This window comes from Pseudochaenichthys georgianus, chromosome 11, assembly GCF_902827115.2.
Source record: "Pseudochaenichthys georgianus chromosome 11, fPseGeo1.2, whole genome shotgun sequence".
In the NCBI taxonomy this organism is placed as follows: Eukaryota; Metazoa; Chordata; class Actinopteri; order Perciformes; family Channichthyidae; genus Pseudochaenichthys; species Pseudochaenichthys georgianus.
The window spans coordinates 21,898,811-21,915,795 of record NC_047513.1 but is presented as its reverse complement, the minus strand read 5'-3'; the positions used below and the strand labels follow the sequence as shown (position 1 = coordinate 21,915,795).

General features: G+C 41.0%; 1 protein-coding gene and 1 pseudogene across 2 annotated transcripts; one reads left to right on the top strand and one right to left on the bottom strand.

The window, feature by feature from the left end:
* Nucleotides 1-644: 644 nt before the first annotated feature.
* Nucleotides 645-12,698, top strand: LOC117454920 (catenin beta-1-like). Of its 2 annotated transcripts, none has more exons than XM_034094198.2 (17): nucleotides 645-784; nucleotides 1,774-1,823; nucleotides 2,408-2,617; nucleotides 2,711-2,961; nucleotides 3,080-3,318; nucleotides 4,367-4,568; nucleotides 4,671-4,815; nucleotides 4,939-5,042; nucleotides 5,203-5,337; nucleotides 5,482-5,685; nucleotides 5,798-5,956; nucleotides 6,056-6,175; nucleotides 7,159-7,309; nucleotides 7,406-7,527; nucleotides 8,453-8,513; nucleotides 11,460-11,655; nucleotides 11,756-12,698. In XM_034094198.2, exons 2-16 carry the CDS (start codon nucleotides 1,811-1,813, stop codon nucleotides 11,648-11,650), a joined length of 2,307 nt encoding a protein of 768 aa, XP_033950089.1. In that variant the 5' UTR covers nucleotides 645-784; nucleotides 1,774-1,810; the 3' UTR covers nucleotides 11,651-11,655; nucleotides 11,756-12,698. The 2 variants fall into 2 exon arrangements, with proteins under 2 accessions (XP_033950089.1, XP_033950090.1); XM_034094199.2 differs by lacking the exon at nucleotides 645-784 and adding an exon at nucleotides 1,445-1,668.
* A 1,147-nt stretch (nucleotides 12,699-13,845) lies between these two features.
* On the bottom strand, nucleotides 13,846-14,621 carry LOC117454889 (uncharacterized; annotated as a pseudogene).
* Nucleotides 14,622-16,985: the final 2,364 nt, after the last annotated feature.

Genomic DNA, 16,985 nt, shown 5'->3' with positions numbered 1-16,985 from the left:
ATGACTTAAATTCAGTTTGCTGTACAGTTCATGTCAACAAAAAACAACAACAGTGGAGATGAGAGATCAAATGTCAATTACCCTACAGCACAGTATTATCTTACTGTGGCCATGTTTTTTTCTTATCAATGGGTTGATGTGTTGGTTATATATGATCATATTATGGGTTTCAATAGAAAACTCAAATCCAATCATGACATGGTACATATTTCAGCTTCCTTTTAACCACTGCAGTTTCTTAAATGCAAACAAAAATTCCAGGTGCAAGTATGAGAAACGTGATGTGTGACAATCACATTTAATGTTTGCAAAACTATAGGTTATTTAATTGGAAAAATGTGTGCTATAGTGCTGTGACGGTTTACTCCCTCAGCCTCTATCGTATCACAGCAGCTCATGAATCACATTCCAATCTAATGAATGCTCCTCGTCCTCACCGCCACTACACTATAACACATATTTCATTTACCTGAATGAAATCGATCAAATATGAAAAAAGAGGTATTCTCTTAACAAAACAAATATCAATATCTGTTAAATAACAGTTTATTTAGCTAAAACTTTGTTTAAAAGGGCGCCCTATTTTTCCGAGTGCGGCAGAATATTTTTTTCCTCGCCATCTTGATGCTCGATCGCACAGGCGGAAGCAACATCTTCAGCGGAGCAACGGCGGGTGTGGTTCGGACTTCTACGGGTGGTTCACCTAGCAGCCCTTTTCCTATTTCCAGCCAAGAGAAAAGACAACATTTTCCCCAACAGAACCACGGAGAACCTCTCGACTCTGGTAAGGGTAGTACGTTTACTGCAGCTATTATAATATAATGGATTTACATCGCGGCAATGTTTGTTCACCAAATAAAACCATCGTTGAACAGGGAGGGGGCTCCGGTGGGGTTTTCTGATTTGGCTGGCAGCACAGCAGGTTTTGTACGGTGGCGCTTGGATCTACTTTTCATACGTCCTGGCTAGCTAAGCTAATCAAACCAGAATAAAACATTGGGTTGGCTTGAAAGTCACGATTCAAATGATGAGCCGACTTGTAACGAAAACTACTTAAAATACTACTGGTTGATTCTCAGGATCAGACTGAACAATTTAGGCTTTGTAAGTAAGGACCTTAACTGTGTTTGTTTATGTTAGCTAGTTGGCTAACTAGCGAAGCAGTAAGCTACGCACGTTAAGGCATCTAAGCGAGCTATCAAGGTAAGCTAGGCAACCTGTTAGCTAGGAATGGTGGTTAATACATGCTAGCACCTCAGTCTTAAGTTATATGCCCTTAAAATATGATTAGTGCATCCTGTACAGTGTGATGGGTTTATTTGTTTTGGGTAGTTTGTTATGCTCCTAGTTAGACTCTGCACGAGAGGAGGAGTCATGGAAGTGATTGCGGGGCGGAGGGGTAGTTTCTCTCATTGGAAACCCAAGCTGCGAGGTCGGAACTTGGCCGTGGTAGGGGGAGGGGGAGAAATATGCCTTTGATGTTCTTTGCCGCTGAATGGTGAATTGTGTTCGTGCTGGCCTGGAAATACCCACTGCTTCGCTCTCTCGGCTGGAGGTGGAGGCTCGGCATTTCCCTTCCTAGCTACGTTAGCAAGGCAAACAAGCGTCTGAATCACAGGGAGCTGGTACAGGTAGCGCAGAAGACAGTGGTTTTACTCTTGAGACTACGTAAGAGAAAAGCAAAAAACATTGGAGTTGGCTTTAGCAAACAGAAACTCAAGTTTGTTTGCGAGTTTTCTCATTTTGCCCTGTGTACTTTTTTCCTTTACGCAGACTTATCTGCTGTGCGGGCTGAGTGCAGGCAAGAACAATGGCTACCCAGTGTAAGTATAAAAACACTTTATTTCCTTTAAGTACATAATGTGAACACTGCTCTTCATGTGTAGATAGGTTGTTTTGTTACTGTACATAAATGCATGAATTACCTTGGAAGTCACTCACCGTAAGCTAGGTGAGCACATGTCCCAGTATCCTGAGTTATTATAACTCGTCCTTTGTTACATCTGAGTTTCTTGTCTGGAAAAGTGTGGCCGGGGGATTGAAAGAGGAATTTGATGTTAACACTTCTCCTTGTATGCTTATTACCTAAGGGCACCAGACATAGAGAAGCTAAAGCTTTTTCTCTGCTTGTTGTTTTTTCCCCATTTTGCCTCAACTGGATTCAAACTTTTTGGGCCCCACTCACTCTTTCCCTCTTTATTCTCATGGCAATTTAACTTTTTTTAATTCCCATATCTCACCTCTGCATTTACTTAAGACTACACGTTTTGTAATTTATAAGATTACTAAAACCTTTTCAAGAACAATTATGTTTAGCTCAAAGCTAAATAAACTAATTAAAAGTGTTAGAAAGTTAAGATAATTCTTCCCCTAATCTGTAATTCCCTGTGTTCCCCATTTTGTGTAGCTGATTTGATGGAGTTGGACATGGCAATGGGAGACAGCAAGGCTGCAGTGAGCCAGTGGCAGCAGCAGTCCTACCTGGACTCAGGAATTCAGTCTGGAGTAACAACCTCAGCTCCATCTCTGAGTGGCAAGGGAAACCCTGATGCCGAGGAGGATGATCCAGGTCTCTACGACTGGGAGTTCAACCAGCCCTTCACTCCTGAGCCTACAGGTATACAAGAAACATTTTCTACTGCGTCAATTGTATACATCTCTGATGGGCGAGACATTTCTATAGTTAATCGGCATATTGCATAACTTTCAGACATGGAGGGGTATGCCATGACCCGGGCCCAGCGCGTGCGTGCTGCCATGTTCCCTGAGACCTTGGAGGAGGGCATCCAGATCTCACCTACCCAGCTGGACGCTGCCCAACCCACAGCAGTGCAGCGCCTGGCGGAGCCCTCTCAGATGCTGAAGCATGCTGTGGTCAACCTCATCAACTATCAAGATGATGCTGAACTGGCCACTCGTGCCATCCCCGAGCTTACCAAACTGCTTAATGATGAGGACCAGGTATGTCTACCAATAAGTGATTAACAAACACCTGTGGTATCATTAAAGTCATTGGCAATGCAGTATACATCCCCTCCTTTTCCATGCTTCCCTAACCAAAAACAAATCTATTTCCCAGGTTGTCGTGAACAAAGCAGCTGTGATGGTGCATCAGTTGTCAAAGAAGGAGGCATCGCGCCACGCCCTGATGCGCTCGCCACAAATGGTTTCGGCCGTTGTACGTGCTATGCAGAACACTGGGGATGTGGAGACAGCTCGCTGCTCTGCTGGCACCTTACACAACCTTTCCCACCATCGTGAGGGGCTCCTCGCAATCTTCAAGTCTGGAGGCATTCCTGCTCTTGTTAAGATGCTTGGGTAAGAAATTGTGGAGCTCTACAGCACTGAAAACGGCCTAATGGTTCTAATGCTAGCAACAATAATGCAAAAAGCTGTTTTGAGTAGTTTGTGTTAGTTGTCTGCCTAAAAGAGTAGCTACTTTTGTGTTGGATTTCTTTGCCGTTCAAGTTATTGTTGTACAATACTGGGCTTTATCAGTGATTTTTAAATCACAAGATAGTCTTTAAACTTTCTACAGCCTATTGACACTGTCCCTTTGCCAACTCATTGGCAAGGCATGCTGGTTTCAGACTTAAATATATGCTGCAGGCTGATAAATGTACATTTGTTCATTTTGTGTCTCAAACACCCCTTAGCGGCCCCCTTTCTTTTATCTAACTCCTCCTCTTGTTAATGCTGGACACAAAGAAAAATGTAACATCTATAAGCCTATCAATCATCATTAAGCACACAAGTCATCTGCAACTAAAAACAGACTGTCTTAAAAGTAAAGCCTTCAAATGGCTGCATCAGCCTGGTTGGCCAACCATAACCTGCACACAACAACACATTGAAAACTGTTAGGTCGTCTTCCTCCTTATACTTTACTCTTCGTAAATGCCCTTTGTTCTACCTCAACGAAAAGCCAAACACACACTGGCTAGCTATTCTGCTGGCTGGCAAGTTGCAACCTGTTGGATGTCCCGTGTGTCTTTGAATTTGCAGCTGGAATCGTATTACCACATTTACCACCTCAAACGCAGGATGAAAGAGTAGCTTGAGATGATGAACTACCTGATTATACTAGACTACAAAGGGGATTATCACAAAATACATTTGAATGCCGATCCAAAAATGTGTTCAATATTTTTAATTGTTCCTCGAATGTTGTATTATTTGGCCAGATGTGAACAGTACTGAAAACTGTCTCGGAACTCAATTTTGTTTTTGCAATATGTACAAAAGGCCTCCCAGGGACTATACATTTATTTCAAGATAACATTCCAATATGTCCAACACTTATAATTTATTAAATAGTTTGTGTGATAACTGTTTTATTACTAAACGTTTTGTTTACATTTTCCAGCTCGCCAGTGGACAGTGTGTTGTTCTACGCCATCACCACTCTCCACAACCTGTTGTTGCACCAGGAAGGAGCAAAGATGGCAGTGCGTCTGGCTGGAGGTCTGCAGAAGATGGTGGCCCTGTTGGCGAACACCAACGTCAAGTTCCTGGCAATCACTACTGACTGCCTGCAGATCCTTGCATATGGCAACCAGGAAAGCAAGGTATTGAGAGATATGTACTATCCCGCTTTAAAAGCCCTTGTGATGCCACTTGCCTGGCAGTAGGTTGTAGCATTACTAAACATGAACCTGTCTTTGTTTTAGCTGATCATTCTGGCCAGCGGTGGTCCCCAGGCTCTTGTTAACATCATGAGGACCTTCACATACGAGAAGCTGCTGTGGACCACAAGCAGAGTGCTCAAGGTGCTCTCTGTCTGCTCCAGCAACAAGCCTGCCATCGTCGAGGCTGGTATGTACAAAAATGGAATGTCAACACATTGAGAAATAGTTTAGGTCCTGGTCTACATTTGGTTTGCTTCTGAAGTGAAATTCTTCTGATGTAATGAATGTATTTGCTGTGGCTTGTGTGTAGGAGGCATGCAGGCCTTGGGGCTTCACCTGACAGACCCTAGCCAGCGCCTGGTGCAGAACTGTCTCTGGACTCTGAGGAATCTGTCAGATGCCGCCACTAAACAGGTACAACACACTCTCAATAATCACTAATGCCATCTTCTATTTTAAGATCCAACAGAAGCAGTGTGTTAAATGCTCAAAACAAACTAAATACTAACCCTATTTAGGATGTTCCCATTCTTCTCCTCGTTTGTTTTTGTTGACTCGTCCCCTGCTCTCTCAGGAGGGAATGGAGGGTCTCCTGGGGACCTTGGTCCAGCTGCTGGGCAGTGATGACATCAATGTAGTGACATGTGCCGCCGGCATCCTCTCCAATCTGACTTGCAACAACTATAGTAACAAACTCATGGTCTGCCAGGTATGTAATGTACAGACAAGCTTTGAACACAGCTATGTGTCTCTCTGGAATTTAGATGGTGTATTCGGCTTTAACTTCTTTGTCGGCAGCCTTGTTTTTGTAATGATGCAATATTATGTCGCCTGCTGATTGATCTCATGTCAGGTTGGAGGCATTGAGGCTCTGGTGCGAACAGTGCTTAGGGCCGGCGATAGAGAGGACATCACAGAGCCCGCCGTCTGTGCCCTGCGTCACCTGACCTCCCGCCACCAGGATGCTGAGATGGCCCAGAATGCCGTGCGCCTGCATTACGGCCTGCCTGTGGTGGTCAAACTTCTGCACCCTCCTTCCCACTGGCCACTAATCAAGGTCACTAGCCACCTTGTTATCTCTGCATCTACTATTTTTTCATACTTTCAGATCAACCTTTCCTAATAGGACATCAATTAACTCAAATATCATACATTTCCCCCCTCTTTAGGCCACAGTTGGTCTGATCCGTAACCTGGCTCTTTGCCCAGCCAACCACAGCGCTCTGCGGGAGCAGGGCGCCATCCCCCGATTAGTCCAACTGCTGGTCAGGGCTCACCAGGACACCCAGAGGCGCACAAGCATGGGAGGAAACCAGCAGCAGTTTGTGGTGTGTAAACAAGCCAACAATCCTACAAGCTTTCTGTACTTATAATCTATATTTATTTTGTGTGTTTAATGTGCCTTTCCCCCACTCAAACAAATAAAGGAGGGTGTGCGTATGGAAGAAATAGTGGAAGGATGCACAGGCGCTCTGCACATCCTGGCCCGGGATGTCCACAACAGAATTGTCATCAGAGGGCTCAACACCATTCCACTCTTTGTCCAGGTGAACCTTAAACTCCTGATCTCACTATCATGCATGCAAATGAGTCGCTTTTCGGCACCTCTCGCTTTTTTAACGCTGATTTGCGTGACTTGTGTAATTCGTGGAGAACCGAAGAGTTTTCGTTTTGGGTTTTTGAGCATAGCGTGTCATCACGTGGTGTAGTGCTGACGGAGAGCACCGGAATGCCGCTCCAGCACTTCAAAAATTGCAGTGCACATGCCGCAGTTTTTGCGTGGCTGTGTCTTTTAGTTGTAAGCCCAGTAGCGATCTGTTGTTATTAGCATCTGGTTAGCTAGCTATGCTAACGAAGATAAAGAGCTTTTTTTACAACTCTCGCCTGAGAGACTGAGGGACTCAAATAACCTCAGCTCAGTGAGGTTAAGGCACACCTTAATATGATCATTAGTTATAAAAAAATTAAGAGATGAAAAACGGGTATAAAATACTATGACGGTAACAAAAAAGTTGATATGTAAAATATCCATAAAGAAAAAATCTGCTTACAGTTCTGTTTCATATGGGTGTTGAGAGATGTATCCATAGATCTCTTAATTTTGCTCTCAAAGTGCACCAGATTGATGCTTTTCATTTCAACATTTAAAAAAAAAAAATCCCTTATTAATAATCCAAGAGGAAAAAGGTTCCCCACCCCTGCTGTAAATAATAATATAAACCCTTGATTTATAACTTGACATCTCTGTCTCGTTAATTGAAGCATTATAGCACAGGCCTTTGTCAGATGGTATATTACGCAGTTATTTTTCTGCTTCGAATAGTTCTCTCTTTTTTCCCCATACATGTGTTTGCATCCCTGCACTATAGCCATGCAAATGTCTTTTTTTTTTTTAGAAAAGGCAATCAGTTAACTGGCAACTTTGGTTCTCTTGTCCCTTTACGCTTATTATCATTTGTCCACCACATTTGTCAACGTTCCTATCTTTATAAAAACTCTTATCCCTCGCTGTGCTCTTCCCCGTCTCCAGCTGCTGTATTCTCCAGTGGAGAACATCCAGCGCGTGGCAGCAGGTGTGCTGTGTGAACTGGCTCAGGATAAGGAAGCTGCTGAGGCCATTGAAGCTGAAGGAGCCACTGCCCCCCTCACTGAGCTGCTGCACTCTCGTAATGAGGGTGTTGGTGAGTAAACAAGCTGTGCTCACATTTCTGATCAGTCTGTGAACTTGTGTATCCTCAGTGTACCTGATTTGTGTTGCCGTGCTTTGTCTCCTGTAGCTACCTATGCTGCAGCTGTCCTGTTCCGCATGTCTGAGGACAAACCCCAGGACTACAAGAAGCGTCTTTCAGTGGAGCTGACCAGCTCTTTGTTCAGAACCGAGCCCATGGCCTGGAACGAGGTACGCACATAGGCACACATCCATTGCAAATGAAACAAATCTGTTATGATCAGGGACAACATAGACTTAACAGGTTTAAGTAACAAACACTGCTTTAATGTTTAATGCTATATACACTAGGGTTGCCAGAAACTGACCATGATCAAAATCGATTATTCGGCAGCCCCGCGGGAGAAAAAAAAAAAAAAACTCAGACAAAAGGAATTCTGTTGTTTTCTTTACTGGAACATGTTTAACAGTACAAACAACAAACATGCATGCATGTCATCACAACGACGTGGCCTTGAAGTGAAGTTGGTAATGGCCGGCTGTGCTGCGGCTTTCTCTGTAACCTCTTTGGCGTGCTTCGCACTCAAATGCGAACGCATTGTTGAGGTTGAGCTGTGATAGACCAACGTCTTTTCGCAGAGCTTGCATTTAACTTCCTTTGGACTTATAAGTTCGAAGTAGTTCCACAAGGAGGAACTCTTTTTACCTGCTGCTTTGTTCATCTTTAGTCGCAGGGGAGAGGGGGGGGTGGGGGCGGTGTGTAGCGTGCTGCAGCAGTCTAGCCTGCACGCAGGCTTCCTCCAAGTTTACAGTAGAACAAACTGGTGGTGTGACCAATGGCCATTTACAATTATTAATACTATTATTAGCATTAGTCTATATTTTGGTTGAAACTAAGCCAGATTTTTTTTTTTACATAAATGATAATAAAAAAGTAAATAAATAAAATCGATTTTTAAAAATAATATTCGTTTATGGAGACTGTAACGAATATTCGAATAATCACTGGCATCCCTAATATACACTAATGTTGGACTGTACTTTTGCATACTGTATACAATTAGTAAAGCGCTATAGTATTGGAACAAAGGCATCCATTTTCCTCTGTCGGCTGGCTTGTGTCGTGCTTTACTCATCACTGATTTGCCTTTTATAGACTGGAGACCTGGGACTGGATATGGGAGCTCAGGGAGACCCTCTGGCTTATCGGCAAGATGGTGAGTGCCTGTGTTGTCTCTAATGAAATCCCCCCCCCCTCGGTTTCTCGCCTCTTATTTCGTCATGCTTTGGTGTTTGTAACTAGATTTTGAAAAACATCTGATTTGTCGTTTGTATCGAAATTATAGAATTTTCTTTTTTAACTGTATTGAATGGCGTTTTTTTTTTTTTTTAAATATAGATAAACTTGAATGTCATGCATTTTACTTATTTTAATATGTCTCCTTGCTTACAGTATTGCAGTTTATTAAAGTATAACCCTTCATATAGGCCTGTCACGATAATTAATTTTGTTGGACGATACATTTTCTCGGAAATTATTGCGATAAACAATAATATTGTCGGCACCGTTGTAAGACCATTTTAGACCACTGACATAATGATGATAATAATTCAAGTACATCCTTTTTTATTGAACATTCAAATGAAATTGCAAATATTTATATATAATAAATTGTATATAGGGCGGTGGTGGCGAAGTCCATAGGGACTTGGCTTGGCAACTGGAAGGTCACCAGTTCAAGTCCCGGAAAGACCAAGTGCTACCGAGGTGTCCCTGAGCAAGGCACTGCTCCCCGGGCGCCGTACATAATGGCAGCCCACTGCCTCTAACACTAGGATGGGTCAAATGCAGAGAAACCATTTCGTTACATGGTACCTGTACTACGTAATGACAATAAGTTGAATCTATCTATCTATAATAAATTGTATATAATAAATAAAACTAACTAATTAAATAAATCACACACAACCCAGGGCTCAACGCTAACTTTTAAAAGTGTTTGCCAAGCTGGCAACCAGGCATCAGCTTTTGGTTGCCTTGTATTTTAAATAATTAAGATACACAATTATACATCAACTTAATAATGAAAATGTGACACAAAAGAATGTTCAAATGCTTTACAATAAGTAATTAACACAATTAATTGGGGGGGGGGGGGGGGGGGGGGTCCGTCAGTCCGACTGACGGGACAACTTCTCAATTCAAAAAAGAACTAGATCGCAAAATAATTAAACAAGCGAGTGTCTGTTTTTCCTGGACAAGGACAGGTTCCTTGAACACAACACAAGCGTAACGTGTCTTCACGTGGTATGTCTCCTCTGAAAGGAGTGTAGACTAGAGTGCTGACGGGGAACGCCGCTCCAGCCCTTCAAATATTGCAGTATTCATAAGGAGCCGTACACATGCCGCAGTGTTTCCGTGGCTGTGTCTTTAGTTGTAAGCACAGTGGCGATCTGTTGTTATTAGCATCTGGTTAGCTAGCTATGCTAACGAATTTAAAGAGCTTTTCTACAACCAGTTGGAAGAGAGCTCTCTCCTGAGAGGCTCAAATAACCTCAGTGAGGTTAAGGCACACCTTGATAAGATCATTATAGTTATTAATGAGACATTAGAGACTAAATGAAAAACAGGTATAAAATACTATATGACAGTAACAAAAAAGTTAAAAATAACAAGAATACAGTTTAAAAGGGGAGTGATTTGTAAAGTATCGAAAAAGAAGAATCTGTTTCATATGGGTGTTGAAAGATGTATCCATAGATCTCCTCATGTTGCTCTCAAAGTGCACCAGATTGATGCTTTTAACTTCAACATTTAAAAAAACAAATCTTGTGTCCATATCTTTCTGTTTTGGTTGTCATGCCACAACCGTGCACATGCATGCATGAGTCATGGTACGATATCTGGATTAAGAGGTTGCTTTTTCTTTGCACAGCATGAAAGAAAGGCAAAATGAATGGACTGTGATTTTAGTTTTTTTTTAAGCAGAGGTTGAGTTCAATAATTTGTACGGCCCTAGGAGGATGTTCCCCACCCTTGCTGTAAATAATAATAAAAACCCTTGATTGATAACTTAACATCTCTGTCTCCTATTGATATGAGTATATTATAAAGAATAGCCAGTTAATTGAAGCATTATAGCACAGGCCTTTGTCAGGTGGTATGTTTTTTTCTGCTTCGAATAGTTCTCTCTTTTTTCACCATACCTGTGTTTGCATCACTGTTTATGTTAAACTGGTTGCCAGTGGCAACCAAAGGCCAAGAAGTGGTTGACATTTTCTCTGAATGGTTGGCAACCTGGCAACCGTTACTGTCGAGCCCTGCAAGCCAAACAATTAATTAAATAGACTCAGGCTGGAAAACAGAGCTCTCTTGTGACCAAAACACAATTGCATTTGTGAAAATGCAATTGTGTGCAATTGTGTTTTTTGTGTTATGCAGTAGTAACACGTTTTTTTTAAAGTAAGTCTCGAAGGTGGGGGCTCTCCAGCTGCTGTGTTTACTCCCAGCTGGGAAAACGGAATGGGGTGGTTGTGTTTATGGCTGATCGTATTGCTAGCTTTTGTTGCTACCTTTTTAAAACAAATGCGACATAACAGCTCATTCAAGTCCGTAGGTTCGCCTCGTTGATTTGGCTTAAATCCAAAATATTCCCACACCGGAGATGTGGAATTAGGTTTTTCAACCAATTCCATTTAACTTCAAATTCCCCTGGAGTAAGTCACACGTTGTCTCCTACTTGTCTCTATATTATTCATTTGGCTGTTGCACGCAGAGTGTCCTGACCTGGCTGTGTGTGAGCCTCGCAGCGCACCGGGCCGGTAGAGTGGCCGGCTGCCGCAGCGCACCGGGTCGGTAGAGTGGCCGGATGCCGCAGCGCACCGGGCCGGTAGCCACAGCGCGCCTGGCTAAAATGCTGGTCACATCCTTATGTAAACAAACACGCATGTAAACGGCAATTTATCGAGGTCAGAAAAGTTATCGAGTTCATTTTTATTTATCGGACGATAAGTCAATTAATTGCTTATCGCGACAGGCCTACCTTCATATCATAATGGGTATCATTTGACAAGATTTGCGTATTTTTGTTTGTTCCGAATAACATTTTTTGTGTGTTTGGAACCGTTTGCACCACTTTAAAAAAATTATTGTTTTTTCCCAGATGGAGCCTACCGGGCCTACCCATCAGCCTACGGCCAGGACTCCCTTCTGGACCCTATGATGGAAGGGGCTGACTACCACACCGACACTCTGCCCGACCTGGGCCACCACACTGACCCTCTGCCAGACCTCGGCCACTCCCAGGACCTGATGGACAGCAACCAGCTGGCCTGGTTTGACACCGACCTGTAGGATTGGTAAGCCATATGCCACTGCACGAAATATAACTTTCCATATCACAGTATCAGAAATAAGGATCTAAAAAGCAACTAAATGTTGTCCTGTGCTCTTTTGCAGTTGTTTGCTGAGGGAACCTGCATTGTCTGAAGCAGCATTATGATTGGCCTGTAGAGTTGTTGAAGGTAAAGAGAAGAAGAAGAGGTCTTGGAAAGTGCCTGACACAAAAAGAACAAAGAAGATGGTTGCCATGGGAGTGTTTAAGCAAGTTGAAGTGGGGGAAATGAAAGTGTTAAGTATCAGAGAGATGTGGAATCACACAATGGAGGTCTTGGACCAGGTTACCTATATGGATGAGTGCACATGAGGTGGATCTTAAAGTTTGAAACACATGTTTTAGCCTTGCCTGTATTCTTATCAGTTCTTGTTTCTATTTTTCTTATTCTATTTTTTTATTTCTTTTTGTATTACTCATTCTCTGTTATGGTACTGACCCAGCTTGCCTTCGCACTAGCCATCTTCATTTTCTCTTCAATGCTAATCATTTGTAATTTCTTCTTCTTTTTTTAAACGTATATTACATGTAGTGTTAAGTTATAGTGATATTATACAATGTTCCTTTGGTTTATGGCCGAATGTGTAGAACACTAATAATCAGATGACATGTACCCTGACTTAAAGTGTAACATTGTGTAGTTTTTTTAAAAATAATAATCTCAAAAATGGAGAGTTATGCATTCTTAATGTGCTTGTTAAAGCATAAAATATTTCAGTGTCACAAATGTTCTAAAGAGGGAGATGGGTAAAATTGAGGGTGGGTTGGGGATAAATCTAGAGACAAGTGTTTTATATACAGTATCACTGGTAGGTTATCAACTATTTTGTATGCTATCATTGGATGTCTGATAGAAAAGTCTTTAATGCTATCATTGGTGGTCTAATAAAACCCAGTTTTAAGTGCTATCAAGGGTAGCTAGGTTGATGAACCAGTTGTAGTCCTGCTGTGCTTATTTTGGAGACGAGGTTGTGACACGGCTGAACAATAAAATGGCATTGTATTTCATATAGTCTCTGTCCCGTGTCGTCTGTCCTTCCATGTAATGTCGTGATAGACTTCCAGCCTTTTTTAAAAACGTTTACAGTTTATAAAGTTCAAATTTGTGTCTATTGGTGCCATTTTAACTTCATCTGTACCCTCGGCATTTGAATAAAGACAGAATTTGGGCAGTCTGGTGCATGTAGCAAACTATACACGTTTAAAATGAGGCAAAAATGGCCCACGGCCTTAAAGAAAACCCTAATGGCTTTAATGCTAAATATTTACTTTCTTTTTTTGACAAATGGAAATTGTGGACTGCATTCAGAGCTAATACAACCACCTGAGTTTCGGTTTGAGTGTAAAGAGAATTTATCTTCATATTGTGCAATTCATCATGTGGCAAGTTCTGTTTTTTCTGAGATGTTTTTAGAGCAGAAAATATATTAACAATAGAGAAAAAAAATAGGCATCAAACATTAAGCAACAAAAAAGCTGTTTTGGTTGTCAAGGAGGATAGAGAATACAAGTAGATGCTGAAAGGCTGTCTGACGAGCTGAGAACCAGTTCAGTGTATAATATGCCAAAAGACAATCTGATTCCTGTCCGTTTCTCAACAAAAACTAATGATACTATGTAATGTATTTCCCCCACCCCATTAATGCACCTCCTGTCATGTATCCAATGATCAGGCCAACGGTTTATGAAAAGGAACTAAATCTGAACTATAAACAAATAAGAATATTTATTAAAATGTGTTAAATCCAAATGTATACATATATCATAAAACTCCAGGTCTATATGAAAATGTGTGTGTGTGTGTGTGTCACTACATTCCAATTCAGTGTTTTAGAGGAAACTAAATGCATATTTAATATATGCAAAACCAGTCTGTCCCTGTATTTGGTAATGTGTCGACACAACATGATTTCATACGTTTACTGCGTCTCAGGGAGTGGCCTTTATAATTACTGTACTTGAGCTGATATCTGTATTTGTTTCCATTATACGCTTCTAACTGCTTTTGGTACTTAATTATTTTTCCTATGTGCATAGTGGCTCACTGTTAGATAAAGCAGAAGAATGATCAACCAAAAGCTTCAATTGTTTTCCCCTTTTATTACAAATCATAAAGTGCAGTAGAAAGTGTTTATCACACCAAACACAACTTTTTTTAAGGATAAAAACCGAGAGCATCCTGGGTAAAAGTGGGTACAGAGTAAGTGATGTAGCTGCTGTGAGGGCTGGAGAAATAAGGAGCAGCTCTGGCTCTTGTGTACACAGGGAATGAGGACTCCGTGCACACATGCATCCTGATGGGTTTAGCAGCTCCGCTAGCAGCGAGTCCACAGTGTGTGCTGCCCCCTGTTGAGCAGATGGGGGAACTTCCATCTGAAGCCTGAAGGAATTCCTCAGAGTCCCAGCTGAAGCTCTTCTTATTCCATACTCTTTGTATGGAGCGTCGCTGCTGATAATCCACTTTGAGCGGCACACTGGACAGAGGAGAGGTTCTGGAGGCCCGAGCAGAGGGACTGTCTCTCTTCAGGAGGGATTCAATAGAGAAAGGACTGCTGAACTTCACCTCACATCTGATCTGAACCCCTCTGCAGGCTGCGGGCTCAGGAGAGGGGACAGCTGAGCAGTTCCTCGATGCTCTGCTCAGGTTCTCCGTTTCGACTTTGGAGGCCAACTCTGGGAGGAGATGCAGGATTCCTTTGAAGTGACGACGCGCCATCTTTGCTGTGATCTGACCACAGTCCAGTTTCCAGTAGTTCAATTGCAAATGTGTTGACCCTTTCTTACCTGAGTAAAGGTGAGCATCGTGCCAGGAGCGTCCTGCAGGGTGACAGCGATCTTGGCCAGGTAGGTGGTGCTCTTCCTGAACAGACCTCGTTGAGAGCTGCTGGCTGGACTGGAGAGAGATCCAAACTTCTCAGGCCTGGTCTGCATCTTTTTTTGAAGAGTTGGGTCCCAACGTAAAGATGTATGTGAGAGAATCAGAGGAGTCAGGAACACACAGAGGGGATTTCACAGTCTCACTGAGAACAGATATGACCAGAGGTGGTCAGCTCTGGATATAAGTCCTGTTGGGACAATAGGATATCAGAGGGTGTTTACTGGATGTTAATGAGAACCCTTTGAAAGTTAGATGAGCCATTAATGCTGGAGGTGGAGCCAGTTAACACAGAAAATGTTTCAGTATGTATATTTTGTCCTGGAAATCCCTTAAAGAAAAACATGTAATATGTTCAAAAGGAGTAATTTACTGATATTCAAACATCAAGGATTTGATTTATTTTCAATACGTTGATTACAGTCAGTCAGCCATGGTTTTATGCAGTGAACTCATTTTGAAAAAGGTCTCATTCCCATTATTTCAAAAGGGTTGTTATAGTAAACTGTACCTGAAACTAGGAAAATATGCAGAGAATACAATAAAAAATAAACAGCAGATGTAAGGGGCATTCCTACGGAAGAGGATTAGGACCACATGATTTTTTTTGGGAGGATTTTTTGTTCTGAGAAAAAAATCAGAATTCTGAGAAGAAAGTCAGAATTCTGACTTTTTTCTCAGAACAAAAAACAACTTTTTTTTTCAAATCCTCCCAAAAAAATAATAATGTGGCCCTAATCCTCTTCCGTACATTCCTAAACTGTTCTCTACTCTTGTATTTTGTATGTGCATGTAGCAACATACTTTTGAGATATTTTTCCTAGCCCTAACAACAACTAAAAACAGTATTTTAAAACTACGCACTTACTGAAACTAACAAAAACTAGCACACACTTGACTAAAATTAAGCTTAACATTTTATTTAAAAGGCAAAGCTAAATGTATATTAAGTCCAATTGAAAAAAATATATTGTAACCTTCATTCTATAGGTACATTTTAAAGTTTCTTTTATTTTACCAAGAAGTAACCCTCTCTGTCTAAGAATTGAGCCAGAAAGCTTTTAAATATATGTGTGGCAAGCTCACCATTGTCCTTATCAGTTTCATAAGGATTAAAAACAGACTCAGTTTCAGTATCATTACACAGTTTGTAATCATTCTCGGAAAAGTCAAGATGGCTTTGGGTCCTGGCAAAATGTTGGGTACTCTTTATCAGAAACTGGCTACTTACACAGTCTAATATTACTCTTGTATACAAACAAGAAAAGGTTCAGGTCAGCAACAGCTACTTTTAATAGACTAAGCTATTCATTTATCAACTCATATTTTCCCTTTCTCTAAAATGGAGAGGTTCTGGAAAAATACATAATACATATTTAGTAGATTAAACTACTGTGTCCACTCACAAACAAGTAGACCACTCCCAGACAACGGCTGTAATAATAAGCATTGGAATGTAACAGTTGAAATGGCTGTGTTCATCAAACACAATGGTATTGGGGGTCTGTCTCACTTTCCAGTGATTTACGCCTCGTCGAGATTCATTCACATTCAGTTTGTCTGGGAGAATAGCAGAGTATTTCACGTACACACAGTAAACACGCTTTACATCCAAACCAAGCCAACTTTAATGTATAGTACATCTAAAAACAACAGAGTTGACCAAAGTTCTGTACATCAATAAATATATTAAAAAACAGCATACATACATTTAAAGGACAACGTTTCAGTTTTGTTTTTGTTTAGAGATAATAGTGTTCATTGCCCTCTTCTTGTAATTCTTCAAATTCTTTAACACTAAATGTAAATAATATCCTACTTTTGTATTGTTTTAGCTGTAATTTGGCACTTCAATAGTGTTTTATTTTTGCAGATAGTTTACAGATTTGTATCTTCACGGTCGACTTTTATGTTTTCACTATTTTAGCTCTGTTTTATCTTCTATTTTGAGATGTTTATATTGTATTAATGTGTATTTTCTACTCTTTTTTTATCTCTAATTATGCAATACTCTGATGTACATGCTGCTGCAATGAAAACATTTCCCAATTTGGGATTAATAAAGTATATTTTATCTTAATGTGAAAGAGACTCAAATTAATCAAATGTAATCTCTTTGTATGTTATCTTAAATTAGAAATACTTAATTTCTTACTAATATACGTCAATATTCTGTACTTGATAAATATATAATGCCGGATTTCATAACCACAGAGTTGTTTTTCTAGACAGCACACGTCCACCCTTTTATTAAAATGTGAATAACTAATAGCTAATATAATGGATAAACATTGTTTTTGTTTTTTAAGGAGTTACCTTTATTTCTATGAAAAGGACTACACCTCAAACACACCTTATTCTTTTATACGACTATAAACAATGATGTCTCCTGCACGCACATTCATTTTCTTTTTCCGAGC